The sequence below is a fragment of the Lynx rufus genome, unplaced genomic scaffold (genome assembly GCF_022079265.1).
Source record: "Lynx rufus isolate CCGP_SWC_20201006 ecotype Redwood Valley unplaced genomic scaffold, mLynRuf1.p SCAF_4, whole genome shotgun sequence".
Classification (NCBI taxonomy): Eukaryota; Metazoa; Chordata; class Mammalia; order Carnivora; family Felidae; genus Lynx; species Lynx rufus.
The window spans coordinates 13,061,292-13,077,330 of NW_025814856.1; the positions used below are offsets into that span (position 1 = coordinate 13,061,292).

The 16,039-nt window shown below is 51.0% G+C and overlaps 1 protein-coding gene across 1 annotated transcript in view; it reads left to right on the plus strand.

The window, feature by feature from the left end:
* The first annotated feature begins 2,990 nt into the window (after positions 1-2,990).
* PGPEP1 (pyroglutamyl-peptidase I) overlaps positions 2,991-16,039 on the plus strand; it is a 30,452-nt gene continuing 17,403 nt past the window's right edge. The window contains exons 1-2 of the mRNA XM_047095045.1: positions 2,991-3,100; positions 5,088-5,140. Coding sequence (XP_046951001.1) covers positions 3,067-3,100; positions 5,088-5,140 — 87 coding nt within the window. The 5' untranslated portion in view covers positions 2,991-3,066. The remainder of the gene's footprint in view (positions 3,101-5,087; positions 5,141-16,039) is intronic.

A 16,039-nucleotide genomic window follows, 5' to 3' on the forward strand; every position in this document is an offset into this window, starting at 1 on the left:
CCAGGTGCCCCTCATCTTTTCTTTTTTTCTTTTCTTTCTCTTTGTGATAAAATGCACATAACATAAAACCCCTTAAACCATTTTAAAGTGTACAATTCATTGGCACTAAATACATTCACCATGTTGTACAACCAACACCTCTATCTACTTCTAGAACATTTCATCACCCCAAAATGAAACACCATCCCTGTTAGCAATCACTTCCCCTCCCCCCTCCCCCAGCCCCTGGCAACCATTCATTTGCTTTCTGCTGTCTATGGACTTGCCTGTTCTGGACATTTCTTATTCATTCATTCATTCATTCGTTCGTTCGTTCATTTACTTTTGAACATTCGTTCATTCATTTACTTTTAAATTTTTTTTTTTTCAACGTTTATTTATTTTTGGGACAGAGAGAGACAGAGCATGAACGGGGGAGGGGCAGAGAGAGAGGGAGACACAGAATCGGAAACAGGCTCCAGGCTCTGAGCCATCAGCCCAGAGCCTGACGCGGGGCTCGAACTCACGGACCGCGAGATCGTGACCTGGCTGAAGTCGGACGCTTAACCGACTGCGCCACCCAGGCGCCCCTTCATTTACTTTTAAAGTTTTCACTTATTTTCAGAGAGAGCATGAGCAGGGGAGGGACAGAGAGAGAGAGAGAGAGAGAGAGAATTCTGACAGCAGGCTCCACACCATCAGCACAGAGCTGTTCTGGGTATTCCTTGTAAGTGGAATCATACCCTCCGTGGCCTTTTGTAACCGGCTTCCTTCACCAGGCACGATGTTTTCAAGATTCATCCATGCCTGGATCAGAACTTCATTCCTTTTTATGGCTGAGTAATATTCCATTGCATGGATGGGCCAATTTTGTTTCCCTGTTCAGCCATTGATGAATTGATGAACATTTGTTTGTACAGACCTTCGGGCAATTGAATAACGTTGTCATGAACAATCACGCACAAGTATTTGTTTGAACACCTATTTTCTTTTTTTTTTTTTTTTTTTTTAAATTTTTTTTTTTAACGTTTATTTATTTTTGAGACAGAGAGAGACAGAGCATGAACGGGGGAGGGGCAGAGAGAGAGGGAGACACAGAATCGGAAACAGGCTCCAGGCTCTGAGCCATCAGCACAGAGCCCGATGCGGGGCTCGAACTCACGGACCGCGAGATCGTGACCTGAGCCGAAGTCGGCCACTTAACCGACTGAGCCACCCAGGCGCCCCATTGAACACCTATTTTCAATTATTTTGAATTTATACCTAGGAGTGGAATTGCTGGTCCTATGATCACTAGGCTTAACTTTTTGAGGAATTGCCAAGCTTTTCCACAGCAGCGCTTTAGGGCTTGGCTTTCCAATGTAATTATCTTGCCCCCCCCGCCTTTTTTTTTTTTTTTTAAGGAGCCCTCCATTTCTCCTTGCCTCTTCATCTATCCCCTGGTGTTGCTGGGCCTTTCTTCCACTTGCTCTCAGCAGTACTGTGTGACTCAGTTTCTCCCCATCAGCGCTGACTCTGGATGTTATACAGGTGTCCTTCCTTTTGTACATTGGGATGAGGGCAAGTGATGTGGCTTCCTTCCCTTTACAACCCTGGCTTCTAGCAACATGTGCAGACACTTCTGACAATGTTTGAGTTACGAAACGTGATCGTGGGGAGATTTTTGTTCTGTTCTCTTCTCCCACTTGGCTTGGCTCTTGTTCGCACAGCTGGTGCAAGCCGGCTCTCAGATTTTCTGAATTCTACCTGAAGCTGCCAGAGACCAAAATAGCCACTGAGTATGTGACCTCTGGTCTGAGCTTGCAAATCAGGGCTCCAGGCCAGTCCGAGGAGCTCTGCCCTGGGTATTCTGAGGCTGGGGCCAGAGGCAGATGGCCTTTGAGTCAGCACCCAAGCTAATCCGGTGCCAAGGCTGCTTGGAATGAGATGTCAGCGACCCGAGTCCAAGGTCTAGCCCTGTTTTCTGATGATGGGGCCAGAAACTCAGCTTTCTCTCTCTGGCAGATTTTGGAGAAATCCTGGTCTCTGATGATCATTAGTGGGCCACCTACAGTATGCCAGGCACATACTGGGTGCAGGGACATGGCTGTAATGGAGGCAAGCTCCTGGCCTGGAAGTTCTAATCCCTGTGTCAGAAGAAATGGGAAATAAATCGGAAAAGTAGAGTCTATCATGGACTGTGGACGAAGAGCAAGCAAGGAAAGGAGATGGACCTACTCACAGAGGGTGAGGGGCCGGGTAGGGGATTCTCAGCCAGGGAGGGCAAAGAGAACACCCAGGAGGAGGTGAAGTGGAGCTGACTCCTGAAGGAAGAGAAGCAACTAGGTTCGCAGATACCGGCAGGGCATGTTCCAGGCAGCAGGAACAGGAAGTGCAAAGGCCCTGGGGTGGGACTCTGCTAGGCCCTTGGAGGGCTGTTGGGGCTAGAAGTGGGGTAAGTGTTGGGGAGATGGAGAGAGGGGAAGCCTAGGTCTGCGGAGCCACATCACCGTCTTTCTTTGCAACATAGGAGCCTGCAGAGGACCTCTGGGCGCCGCCGCACTGTGGTGCTGGGCTTTCGCTTTATTTCGTCCCCCTCTCAACCTCCTGGCCCGCAGGCTGCTTCTGGGACTCCAGGAGGCTCTAGTCGAGTGGCCTTAGGATCCATGCTTCAGTTTCCTCCTCTGTAAAACGCAGCGACTAACGGAGCCTTACCGGCAGGTGGCGGGGAGGGGGGCCAGATAATTCACAGCAGTGAGCAGACCGCGGCGCTCAGTGAGTTCAAGCGGCCACGCCGCACAGGACGAACTGTCCCCATCACTCAGGTGGAGACACTGAGGCCGGGGAAGGCGGGGAGTTGGGCCCTCCGGGGGTGAGTGTTCGGTTCTGGGCGCGCACGCAGCGTCTGGCACCCGGGGGCGCGCACGCCGAGCGGCCCGGCCGGGGGCGGGGCCGGGGCCGGGGCCGGGGCCGGGGGCGGGGCCGGGGGCGGGGCCGGGGGCGGGGCCGGGGGCGGGGCGGCGCGGGATCCGGGCCGCGGGGGCAGCGGCGGCTGCGGGACTCGCCAGTCCCGACGGGAGCGGGTCCGAGGCGCAGCCTGAGCCCGTCATGGAGCAGCCCAGGAAGGCGGTGGTGGTGACGGGTACGCTGATGGCGGCCGCGGTGACAGCGGCCGCGGGCAGGGGCGGGTCGGGCGGCTCCAGAGCCGGCGGGGTCGGGAGGGGCGCGGTGGCCGGGCGGGGCAGGTGCTAGAAGTCGTCTTAGGTTTGGAAGATGTCATCGCCCAGCTCAGTCCGCGCAACACGTAGAAAGTGAAGAAGGAGAGCCCCTGTGTTCCCACTGTCAGGGGTCGGGGCAGGCAAGGGCGTGGGGGTCCGGTCAAGTGCCCAGAGCGGACCAGGCCCCTCGGACGTCCTTCCTTCCCCAGGTGAGGACAGTGGCTCTCTGGGCACCTGTCTTCTGTCTGCCCGGCTGGTGGGCAGGACTGGACTTATCCCTGCCCCTCCCGAGGTCGGGCCTGTCCCCACCCACGGCCCCAGGGGACAAAGGCCAATTTGCGGGCAGGAAGTGCCCCAGTGACAAATGAACCTCCTGGCAGCCAGTGCTCCCCCAGCCCTGCGCTAAGAGGGGGCTGCTCTCCTGAGGCAAGAGCAGGTGGAGGTCGGGGGACCTCGAGCGGGTAGCCGCTCTCCCTGTTGTCGCCAGGACCGGCTCAGTCAAAAATCTTTCCGCCCCGGGCTGTTTATGGGTGAGTCCCTCCCCGCTGTCACCAACTCCCTGAAACTAACTGTTCCTCCTCGAGGAGACTCCGCCTCAGGGCCACGTGGGCGTCAACTTCCGCCGGGCCTCTGGCTGGGGGGTCATTTTGACCCTCTGTCTGGAGGGGTCAGAGTAGGAGATCCCGCTAAGGTTCACGCAAGTGGTTTGTAGACCCGGGAGGGTGAGGCTGGGCCTGGAATTCTCAGGAAGATAGAAGAAGGCACTCACTCAACAGATGTGTGTAATTGGGGCGACGGTCACTGCCCCCCCCCCCCCCCCCCCCCCGCGCAGCCCTCCTGTATCTGGTTATTTGTTCCTCTAGTGTCCACTATGCAGGGAGCCACCGGAGTGGACTTTTTCCTTGCATGAGTTCACGATATGTTCACCATCTCCATTTGGCAAAGGGGAAACAGGCTCACAGAGGTCACCCTGTTTGTAGGTGGCTGAGCTGAGACTCATACTTAGTCTATGAAGGAGGAGAGGGGGGGTAGAGAAATCCTGCCCCCACTGGGGGGGGGAGCCTGCTGTTCCAGGACACAGCATCCCTTCCGGGGGGGGGGGGCCTTGTCACCACCTGGGACCTTCAGTCTTCTTGGGGGTGTTCATTTTTAGGCAGGGTGACAGGGTGATCAGAGTAGAAGAGCTGTGGACTCTCATGAATCTGGTTTAAAATCCCAGCTCTTCTGCCTTCTGGCTGTGTGACCTTAGGCAGCTGTTTTCACCTCTCTGTGCCTTAGTCTCCCTCCTGTAAAAGGGGCCCAGGAAGCAGCCTTGGCTGAAAGGGGGATGCGGTGAGGCCGAGTGCCACAGTGCGTGCAGAGCACTTAGCACATCCTCAGGTGGACTCTCTTGGTTTGTAAGTGGGGCTGGAGTTTGAGCAAGTGGACAGTAGGGTTGCAGGGTGGTGTCCCGTCAGCCTGTCCTGGGAGACACCCACACGCATCCCTTAAGGGCTGTTCCTTACTTTGTGGTGGTTCACGGAGCCCAGAGGCTCTGCACAAAGACGGCGAGAAAATAATTGTAGATGGGGGTCGGGGATAGTGGAGGAAATTGCGAGGGGAACAGACCAGCCCTTTCTGGGGCAAAAGGAGGCCACTGGCCCCTTGCTGGGCACAAAAGTCAGGTGACGGTGAAGACAAGAAAGGACAGTTAAAAGCCGTTAAGAGCAGAGAAAGGAGGGGGTGCTCCGAAGGCCCCTGGGTGCACCCAAGAACACAGGACCAGGCCCCCTGACATTGTCCCACGTGGCAGGTGTTCTCGAAGATCCCTGTTCCCCCAGGTGGGGCAGCAGCCTGACCTTGGGCAGGCTAGAAAAGATCACTGGGTGGTGATACGCTGACTTTCCTGTTTTTGTTTTGGTTTTTTTGCAGGGTTTGGCCCTTTTGGGGAACACACTGTGAATGCCAGCTGGATTGCAGTACAGGTAACTCAGATCCGGAGGGTAGGAATCAGGCTTGGGGCTGGGGTCCCCCTGGAGATATATGGCACCAAAGAAGGGAAGGAATCTATGAAGAGAACGTCTCCCTTGAAGCTTCCTGCAAAACATTTATGCCCGATACACTCTTCTTTCCACATGGGAACCACTGTCACTTGCACCTGTCAGCTTGCTCTGCACCGAGCACTCTGAATTTCCCCCACAACCCCTTGCACGGTTGGGGGCACTTATTCGTGTGCCCACTTTACTGATGAGGCAACTGAGGCCCAGAGAGAGTTATCTGAGGTCACACGGTGAGGAAACTAGAATGGCATTGCCTCAAAGGTACCCCATGCCCCAACCAGGTTTGGGGGTGACCAGGCAGGGATGTTGGGGGGATGTATTAACCTTGTTGAGAGGATATAATGACCTTCACTGTTGCCTCCCAGCAGCTGGGGGAGGAGAAGGCTGCATATTGAGGGGGGGTGCCTTTCCCACTATCCTGAACAGGTTGTTAGCCTTCAAGCCTTCCAGTTTCTTTGTCAGATGGGGCATTTGGAGAGACAGACGGGAACAATGGGGAGAGAGAAAGAGAGAAACGTTTTCTCCTTATATAAATCAGATCTGCAGAGACCGGAGCCAAACTCATGTTAATCCTAGCCCATTAGCTGCTTGATTTAAAGCATCCCCTGCTTTTCACTCCAGAGCCCTGACTTTGGAGAAAAATCCAAGTTAAAACCTCAACGCATCAACCCCTAGTTGGGGGGCCCCCCACCTCTTATGCCACCCCTCATATAGACCTCGAAATCGTGGCGACTTTCCTTTTTAAAAAAATGTGCACCCCACCTTCTGAGCGGGACAGAGGGACGGGGTCCCCGGGACCCTGCAGATGGAAGCGTGTCCAGGGCTCTGTCCATTGCACCCGCTCCCTGGAGCCCCAGACAAAAAGGAAACAGCGTGTTTCTGAGGACGTTGTGTGTCTGGCTTTGTGCGAGTTTCAGACAGGAGCCTTCACGGGGCTGAGTGGACACAAAGCCGTGTGTCTGAATTCCTGGGCCCCAGACACTATGATCTGCATCTAAATAGGAGAAAAATCAATTAAACAATCTTTGGAAATCCCTCCGGGCTTTGGGATGTGGATGGTGGGGGACGGCCGCTTTTCATCCCGCTGCCCGAGGGGAAATACCCCCTGATATTTTGGTTGCCCAACTTGCCAGACCTGGCCTCTGGAAGACTTTGAGTTTTCTTCCTCAAGCTTAGGAAACAAGAAGAGAGGCTTCTCCACCATTCCCTGGATAAAAAGATGCCAACCTTCCCAGATCTGAGCGTTTCCCTTAAAACAAAACCCAACCAAACAAAAAATTGTAGTTGCTCGTACATACTTTGAGTGAACACGTCGGCGTAGCTCCACGAAATTTTCCGCACGTGCACCTTCGCGTCACCCGCGTCTGGATCAAGATCTAGAACATTCCTAGCCCCCTTCTCTTCGCAGAAGAGCCTTGTGCCCCTTCCTAGCTATTTCCCCCCAGGCGTAAACCTCGCTGTTGACTCCCCCCCCAACTCCCCCGCCCCCGCTGCCGTCGTGGGTGACACCTGTTCTAGAACTCAGGCATCAATGCAGTTGCACTCGGGTCGGGTACCTTCTGCACAGCACAGTGTCTGCAGGTTCCTTCTGTGGGGTGGCTGGGAGCTCCCCTTGGTGTGTTTTAATTGACCTAGGTAAAACGGATTTGCCCATGCAGAGGGTGTCCCGTTGGGTGGGTGGAATCCATCCCTCAAGAAAATGTGCCTCGGCATGTTCTTGCTGTGATCCAGACCTGAGTTCTGAGTCAGTCCCCTCAAGCTGAAGATGGGAATTTTGTTCCCCGGGCTGAGCAGCAGTTAACTTCCGGTCCCTACTGACTTTTCAGAAGCCCAAGCTGTCATCTGTAGAAAGAACCCCTCCTCTCCCAGGGACCAGCTAACTTCTCTTCTCTCTCTCTCTCTCTCTCTCTCTCTCTCTCTCTCTCTGTCTCTCTCACCTTCTCTTTATCTGTCTCTGTGTCTCTCAGACTCCCTCTGGTCTCTCCCTCTTTCCCCTTATGGCTCCATCTGTCTCTCTGTACATCTGTCTCTGTCTCTGTCTTTCACTCTCTTCTCGCCCCTGTTCCCCCCACCTCCTCTGTCCGTCTGTCTCATCTGACCTTCCTTCTTCATGCCTTAGGTGAACGTGTGCTCTAGTGGAGAGTGAACTGTTTCCCACAAGCCACAGTGGGGAGGTGGGAGTGCTGGGGACGGAGGGCACCCCCTTTTCATCTTTCCCCAGGGTGGCGCTGCCCCTCAGCACCTCTCACAGAAGGGGCTTGATCTTTGGAGTGTCCTGTCTCCCCCTGGGTCTAGGGTGGCGGGTGTGGGACACTGGCTGCAGATCTCTCTTCCTAGGAGGCTCAGGTGGGTGTCAAGGGCCGGGACCCCCTTGACTTGGGGCCGTCTGGAGTGTTCCCTGCCCAAGCGCCACGAGGAGGAGCTGGGTCACAGGTCCTGGTGACATCACGGGACAATTACTGCCACAGTGAGTCTAGACAGACCTGCTAAGGATATTAACCAGGGAACAAAGGGGGTCTTTGTCGTGGGGTCAAGGGAATCGGTCAGATGCGGCCTCGCGGCGGGGTCTTGTCAGGTAGACTGGGGTCTAGACAATGCGCCGTCTGGGGCGCGGGAGCCCTGTTTGTTTCACGGGTGTGTGCTCAGCAGCCACGCTCACCGCGGTGTCGTGGGACTTGGGGTATGCTTGCCGCTCCCCTCCTCCCCCAGGAGGACTGTCCAGCCCTGCTGGGACAGAAAGCCTCCCGAGGCAAAGAATTCAGCTAGATTACAGGCCACCCGCTTCTGATCACTTCGGATGAGCCTTATATAGCCGCTCCTTCCCCCGCCACTGCCTTGTTTAAAATCGGGGAATAACTTGTATAAAGCGACACTACAGATCTTTAGCGCCCCTAACACTTCAGTGAAGAGTATTTATACCCTTGTCAGGGATATTTCGGTCAACATAGTGACCCATTTCCAGCAACCTGGAATGTTCCCTTCTGCCCCGCATCGCTTCCCCAGCACCCTCCGCCCTGCCCCCGAGGCAGCTGCCGTCCTGACCTCAGTCACCTTGCATGAGTTTTTGGCTAGCCTCAAACTGTGACTGAACAAGATGGCACAACCTCTGTGTCCCCCGCGGGCCGGCTGCTTTTGCTTAGCCTGAGTTGGTGGCTCTTTTCCCGACTCACCCCCTCCTCCCACTGACCTTGGCATTGAGGGGCTTCAGGGCTTGCTCCCAAAGAATGAAACGGCAGGGGCACTGTGGAGGGGTGGGTGGAGGTGATGGTATATTTTCGGTGACAGCTTTCTTAGTAGATTTTTTTTGCCCCCCAGATGAGGGGGCGGGGGCTAGGTGATGACCCAGAGCACAGGAGGAGCAAAGATCAGGGCAAGAAGGCTACTCCCAGGGCACCTGGCTGGCTTGGTCAGTAGGGCATGTGACTCTTGATCTCAGGGTTGTGAGTTCGAGCCCCACGTTGGGCATGGAGCCTCCTTAAAAAAGCAAAAATTGAAAAAAGAAGGCAGTGAGTCATTCCATGGCTCCTTGGTGAGGCCAACTCATTTCCTACCACCGAGAACCGATGTGGGCATGTGGCCATCCCACTAATGCTCAAGAAACATCACCCAGTGGACACAGCCCTTGAGTTGATCTAGGCAAGTGACACTGCTCAGAACAGAGTGCCCGTCCTGCTGGGCAGAGAGGATCCGTAGGGAGGGCCTGCTGTTCCGAGCCAGGCATCCAGCCTTGGCACATCACATGTCATGGTGGCCACCAGGAGGGTTATGGTGCCCCAGAGAAGGTTTCTTGGGTTGGTCACCAATAGAGTTAGCATCCTTTGTCCCCCTGCCCACAGAGGTGGTTTCCCCAAGTACATGTGTCTGGGCTTGTGGGTGGTCTGGCCTGTGGACAGCTCCCCAACTGGAACCAAACAAGTAAAGGTGATTTTTTTGGGGGGAGGGGGCAAGTGAGCGAGGGCAGAGAGAGAATCCCAGGAGGGGCAGACAGAGAGAGAGAGAGAGAGAGAGAGAGAGAGAACAAGTAGGGGAGGGGCAGAGAGAGGGAGAGGGGATCACAGACAGACTCACACTGTCAGCGCAGAGCCCGATGTGGGGCTCGAACTCAGAAACCATGAGATCACGACCTGAGCCGAAATTGGACGCTTAATGGATTGAGCCACCCAGGCGCGCCCCTGCCCTGAGTCATTTAGAGGTCAATTGCAGACATGACACCCCCTTGACCCCTAAATAATTCACCGTGCATTTCCTAAAACACAACCTCAGCACAATGGTTAAAGTCAGACTCCTTTAACAGAGATGCAATGCTACAACTTACAGCCCTTATTCAGAGTTTGCCAGCCTCCTCATTCATGTCCTTCACAGCAGAAGGAAATTCCACATCACACATTGTGTTCAGTTGTTCTACCTCTTTAATCCCCTGTAATCTGGAAAGTTCCTCGGTCTTTCTTTGTGTCTCACGTCAGGACACTTGCTGAGAACTGCTCAGTTCTTTGGAGAGCGTCCTTCGGTGTGGTTTGTTTGACGTTTCCTCTTGATTACACGGAGGCTGCAGGTTTTGGTAGGAGGTCCTCAGAAGCGATGTTGTGTCCTTCTTGGTGCATTGTATTGGGAGTCACCAGAGTTTGAAGTGTCTTGTGACTGGTGTTGTTGACCTTGATCGTTTGCTAAAGATGAGATCTGGTGGACTTCTCTCCTATGATATGGTCTTGCCCTTTGTCATTAAAAAGTACCCTGTAGGGGCGCCTGGGTGGTGCAGTCGGTTAAGCGTCCGACTTCAGCCAGGTCACGATCTCGCGGTCCGTGAGTTCGAGCCCCGCGTCAGGCTCTGGGCTGATGGCTCAGAGCCTGGAGCCTGTTTCCGATTCTGTGTCTCCCTCTCTCTCTGCCCCTCCCCCGTTCATGCTCTGTCTCTCTCTGTCCCAAAAAAAATAAATAAACGTTGAAAAAAAAAAATTAAAAAAAAAAAAAAAGTACCCTGTCGTGAGATACTTTGTAGTGTATAAATACTTGTTTAGACTTACTTTTAGCATCCCCTGGTGAGTGTTGCCTGAATCAGTTTTTGTTTTAGTTGATGGTTACCAAATGGCAGTTTTCTAGTTTCAGCTTTCCTTTGACACTTTTTTTAATGTTTATTTATTTAGAGAGAGGCGGGGGGGGAGGGGCGGAGAGAGAGGGAGACACAGAATCCAAAGCAGGCTCCAGGCTCCGAGCTGACGCAGGGCTCGAACCCACAGACCACGAGATCATGACCTGAGCTGAAGTCAGACGCTTAACTGACTGAGCCACCCAGGCGCCCCTCCTTTGACACTTTTTTTGGCCTCCTGCTTTTAGGAGCTTATTTGTATCCACGTGGACTTACTGCCCTCAAGATATGACCATTGCTCACTCTCAGTCTTTATTTTGATGTTCAAATTGTTGGTGTTCAGATTGTCTCAGATTTGGCTCGTGGCATTCCCTTCAGGCTAGCTCCGGTGCCCTTTTTGTGTGTCCCCATCATTCTCCGAGCACGTCGCTTTTTGTTGTTTTTTTGTTTGGTTGGTTTTTTGGTTCCAGAGTCAATTTTTGCAAATGAGTTATTTCAGAATAATTTTAGAACCTAACTTACAAATTCAGAAAGATTGCACAGATAATACAAAGGGTTCCTGCACATGCCTCGCTTGATTTCCCCTAGTGTGAACATCTTAAATAACTACTACATTTCTCGAAATGAAGAAACCAACCCTGGTCCACCACTATTAGTAAACTCTGGACTTTATTCCGGTTTCATGAGTTTTCCCACTCATGTCCTTTTCTGTACCAGGATCCCATCCAGGATCCTTCATTGCATTTCACCGGACGTCTCTTTCTATTTTCTTTTCTGATTTCTACCTGAGTGTTGGATGTCAAGTGCTTCGTGTCCTTTTTTTTAAAAAAAATCGAGATTGGGCGCCTGCGTGGCTCAGTCGGTTAAGCGTCTGACTTCGGCCCAGGTCATGATCTCACGGTTTGTGAGTTCGAGCCCCGCATCGGGCTCTGTGCTGACAGCTTGGAGCCTGCTTCAGATTCTGTGTCTCCCTCTCTCTCTCTCTCTGCACCTCCCCAGCTCATGCTCACTCTCTGTCTCTGTCAAAAATAAATAAACTTAAAAAAAAATTAAAAAATAATAAAAAAACCAAGATATAATCTTACGGAAATACAATTACGTGCCATAAAGTTCCTCCTGGTACAAGCATCACCAATATCTAATTCCAGAACTTTTTCATCACCCCAGAAAGAAACCCCATGCCATTAACCGTCACTCTCCCATTCTTCCTTTTTCCTAGTGCCTGATAACTACTAATTTACTCTCCATCTCTATGGATGTGTCTGTTCTGGACATTTTATGTGGAGTCATACATCATGTGGCCTTTTATGTCTGGCTTGTTTCACTCAGCATCCCGTTTAACTTATTTTGTATTTTTTAGAGCATTTTTAAAAATTTTTATTTATTTACTTTGAAAGAGAGAGAGTGGAGGAGGAGCAGAGAGAGAGGGAGAGAGAGAGAATCCCAAGCAGGCTCCACACTGTCAGCAAGGAGCCTGACACGGGGCTTGAACCCACACACCGTGAGATCATGACCTGAGCTGAAAACAAGAGCCAAACGCCCAACTGACTGAGCCACCCAGGTGCCCCTCAGTGTCGCATCTTCACAGTCCTTCCCTATTGTAGTGTGTCCGCACTTCATTCCTTTTTATGGCTGAATAATATTCCATTGTGTGGGCATACTGTGTTTGACTCGCCATTCAATCGTTGATAGCTATTTGGGTTTTTTCCACCTTCTAGTTGTCGTGAATCGTGCTGCTATGGACATTCACATACAAGTTTTTGTGAGGATGTAGGTTTTCGTTTCTCCTAGGTATACATAGACCTGGGAGGGGGACTGATGGGTCATGTGGGAACTCCAGGTTCGCCCATGTACTTTCCCTGCTCCGGCCTTGGAATCAGCAAGTTCAACAAAAAGCCTTCATTTCTGTCCTCAATAATAATTTAAAAACCAGGAGCTGGGGGCTGGGTGTGCTCAGTACTGCTGGGGTGTCGTTACTTGTGAGCTGTCAGTGGGCAGGGGGGGAAGCAACGATGCATCGGCTCGCACACCCACCCTTACGTGCACCCATTTCTTTTTATTTAAAAAAATTTTTTTAATGTTTATATATTTTTAAGAGAGAGAAAGAGAGCGAGCACGCACGGGTGGCGGAAGGGCAGAGACAGAGGGAGACCCAGAATCCGAAGCGGGCTCCAGGCTCTGAGCTGTCAGCACAGAGCCTGAGGCAGGGCTCGAACTCACGGACCGTGAGATCATGAGCTGAGCTGAAGTCAGACACTTAACCAACCGAGTCACCCAGGCACGTGTAGATTAAAAAAAAAATTTTTTTTTTTAACATTTATTTATTTTTGAGAGAGACAGAGACAGAATGCAAGTGGGTTAGGGACAGAGAGAGAGGGAGACACAGAATCCGAAGCAGGCTCCAAGCTGTCAGCACAGAGCCCAATGCGGGGCTCGAACCCACAGAGCGGTGAGATCGTGACCTGAGCCGAGGTCAGACACTCAACCGACTGAGCCACCCAGGCGCCCCAGGCACCTGTAGATTTTAGATTCCCCATCGGGATGGGGAGAAAAGGCAGAGAGAGGAATTCCAGAAAGTTCTGCAGGGTTTCAAATTGGAATCGGGATAGTTCCCAGCTTTCAACAAGTGAAGAAGTACGGTTGGCAAGGAGCCAAAGGCTGAATCTCCAAGGGGGAGAATCCGGGGCATGGGGAACAGAGTGCTCAGATTCCTGACTCAGGGACAGGAGCCGAAGAGCAGCTATTTTCCCTCCTGTTACCAGCGCCACCCCCACCCCCACCCCCCAGCCTGGTGTGGACGTGATCGCAGATGCCTTTAGTGCCTGCGCCCTGGGGGCGGGGTGGGGGGGGGGAAGCTAGCCAAAGGGAAGGCAGTTAATACAGACCATGGCTTCCTGCCTTGTTCTTTCTTTGTCCTTTTAAAACGGTGAGAAAATCAAGGAAGAAATCAAGGAGAAAATCAAGGGAGAAAATCAAAGGAAGAGACAGAGCCCGATGCGGGGCACGAACTCCCGAACTGTGAGATCATGACCTGAGACAGAGGCAGATGCTTAACCGACTGAGCCACCCAGGCACCCCTCTTTCCTTTTTAAGGCTGAATATTATTTTATATTGTATGGCTAGCCCAAATTTTGTTAATCCATTCATTAGTTGATGGACATATCGGTTATTTCCGCCTTTGGCTATGGTGTATAATGCTATTATGAACATAGGTGTATAAATGTGCATTCAGGACCCCGCTTTCAATATTTTGTATAGAGACCTAGAAGGGGAGTTGTTGGATCGTATGGTAATTCTGTGTTTAACTTTTTGAGGAACCACACACTGTTTCCCACAGCAGCTGCACCATTTCACTTTCGTTTTTTGTTTTTGTTTTTGTTTTTCAAAGACTTTATTTTTAAGTAATCTCTCCACTCAAGGTGGGGCTTGAACTCACAACCTCGAGGTCAAGAGTCATGTGCTCCACTGACTGAGCCAGGCAGGCAACCCTGCACCATTTTACATTCTTACCGGCAGTGCGCAAGGGCTCCAACTTCTCCACATCCTCCTCAACCCTTGTTATTTCTTGTCTTTTTGATATTAGCCATTCCGACAGGCGTGAGGGGATCCCTTGTTGGGATTTTGATCTGCATTTCCCTGACGACTGATAATGTTGCGCATCTTTTCATGTACTCATTGGCAATTCGTATGGCTTCTTTGGAGAAATGTCTGTACATATCCTTTGCCTATTTTAAATTAAAAAAAAAAAACATTTTAGAGAGGGTGTGCAAGCTGGGGAGAGGGGCAGAGGGAGAGAGAGAATCTTAAGCAGTCTCCGCGCTCAGCACAGAGCCTGACATGGGCCTTGAGCCCACGCCCCTGGGATCATATGACCTGAGCCCAAATCAAGAGTCCGATGCTCAACCGACTGAGGCAGGTGCCCCCGGCCTTTGCCTGTTTTAAAACTGGGTTGTTAATTTTGTTGTTCTTCTTGTTATTGAGTTGTAGGCATTCTTTATATCTTCAAGATTTTGATTCCTTGTCAGATACGTGATTGCAAATGTTTCCCCTCATTCCATGGGCTGTCGTTTCACTCTGTTGATTGTGTTCTTTGGTACACAAAAGTTTTCCATTTTTATCAAATCGAATTTCTCTGTTTTTGTTTTATTGTCTGTGATTTTGGTGTTGTTGAATTTGTTTTTCAGAGGAAAAAAAGAGCTCAGTGGGTCTCTTCGTAGGGACTGGGGGAAGATTCATTTATAAATTCTCAAATTTTTCCCCTGCCTCTACGATGTGCTGGGTCAGAGATCAGAAAAGCAGGTTTTGATTTCGGTCTTCAAACTTGATCTGTATGGATTTTTAAAAAATTGCTCTTTGGGGCGCCTGGGTGGCTCAGCCGGTTGAGCCTCCGACTTCGGCTCAGGTCATGATCTCTCGGTCCCTGAGTTCGAGCCCCGCGTCGGGCTCTGTGCTGACAGCTCGGAGCCTGGAGTCCGCTTTGGATTCTGTGTCTGCCCCTTCCCTGCTCATGCTCTGTCTGTGTCTCAAAAATAAATAAATAAATAAAAAACCTTATTTTTTATTTTTATTTTTTAACGTTTATTTATTTTTGAGGCAGAGACACAGCCTGAGAGGGGGAGGGGCAGAGAGAGGGAGACACAGAATCTGAAACAGGCTCCAGGCTCTGAGCGGTCAGCACAGAGCCCGACGCGGGGCTCGAACTCACGGACCGCGAGATCATGACCTGAACCGAAGTTGGACGCCTAACCGACTGAGCCACCCAGGCGCCCCAATAAAAAAAAAAAAACCTTAAAATAAAAAAAAACTGCTCTTTAATGTCCTTATCTACTAATTAATTCTATCATCTCTGTTGTTCCTGGACTATTTCTGTTGATTGATTTTCCTCTTCATTAAGGGTTCTAGTTTCCTGCCTTTTTTTTTTTTTTTTTTTTTTTTTTTTGCTTGTCTGGTAAGTTTCACTTTCCTGCCAGACCTGAATTTTACCTTGTGGCCCGCTGGATACCTTTTTATTTCCTCGAAATATTCTTGAGCTTTGCTCTGGGATACGGTTAAGTTGCTGGAAACAGTTTGATCCTTTCCAGCCTTGCTGTTAAGTTGTTTTTTGTTTTTTTTTTTTTGTTTTTTTTTTTGTTTTTTTTTTTTTAGGCAGGACCAGAATAGTCTTTATGCTGGGGCTAATTTTTCTCTACTTCCTTATGAAGTTTTTCCACTCTGGCTGATTCACACCCTCTGCTCCTTTCGAGGCTCAGTCCCTGGTCTTGGCACACCTATATGCCCATTAAGTTCTCAAACTCTCAAAAGATGTCTGCATTGATCAGGCTCTCCCTTTCCCCTCCTCCCCCCTCCCCCCAGCTATCTTCTTTCTAGGACTCTGCTCTGCAAACTGTAGCCTTCTTACCTTTTCTAGAACCCCAGCTTTGATGCCTCAATGTCTGAAAAGTGTTATTTTACACATTTTGTCTATTTGTTTCCATTTGTTCCAGATTGGGGGGAGCGGCGGGGAATCTGATTCTGGAGGCTCCGTTTTAGCCAGGAAGAAATGGCGCTTTTTTTTTTTTTTTTTTTTTAAAGGAAGCACGTACATGTTTTATTTATTTATTTATTTATTTATTTATTTTTTTCAACGTTTATTTATTTTTGGGACAGAGAGAGACAGAGCATGAACGGGGGAGGGGCAGAGAGAGAGGGAGACACAGAATCGGAAACAGGCTCCAGGCTCTGAGCCATCAGCCCAGAGCCCG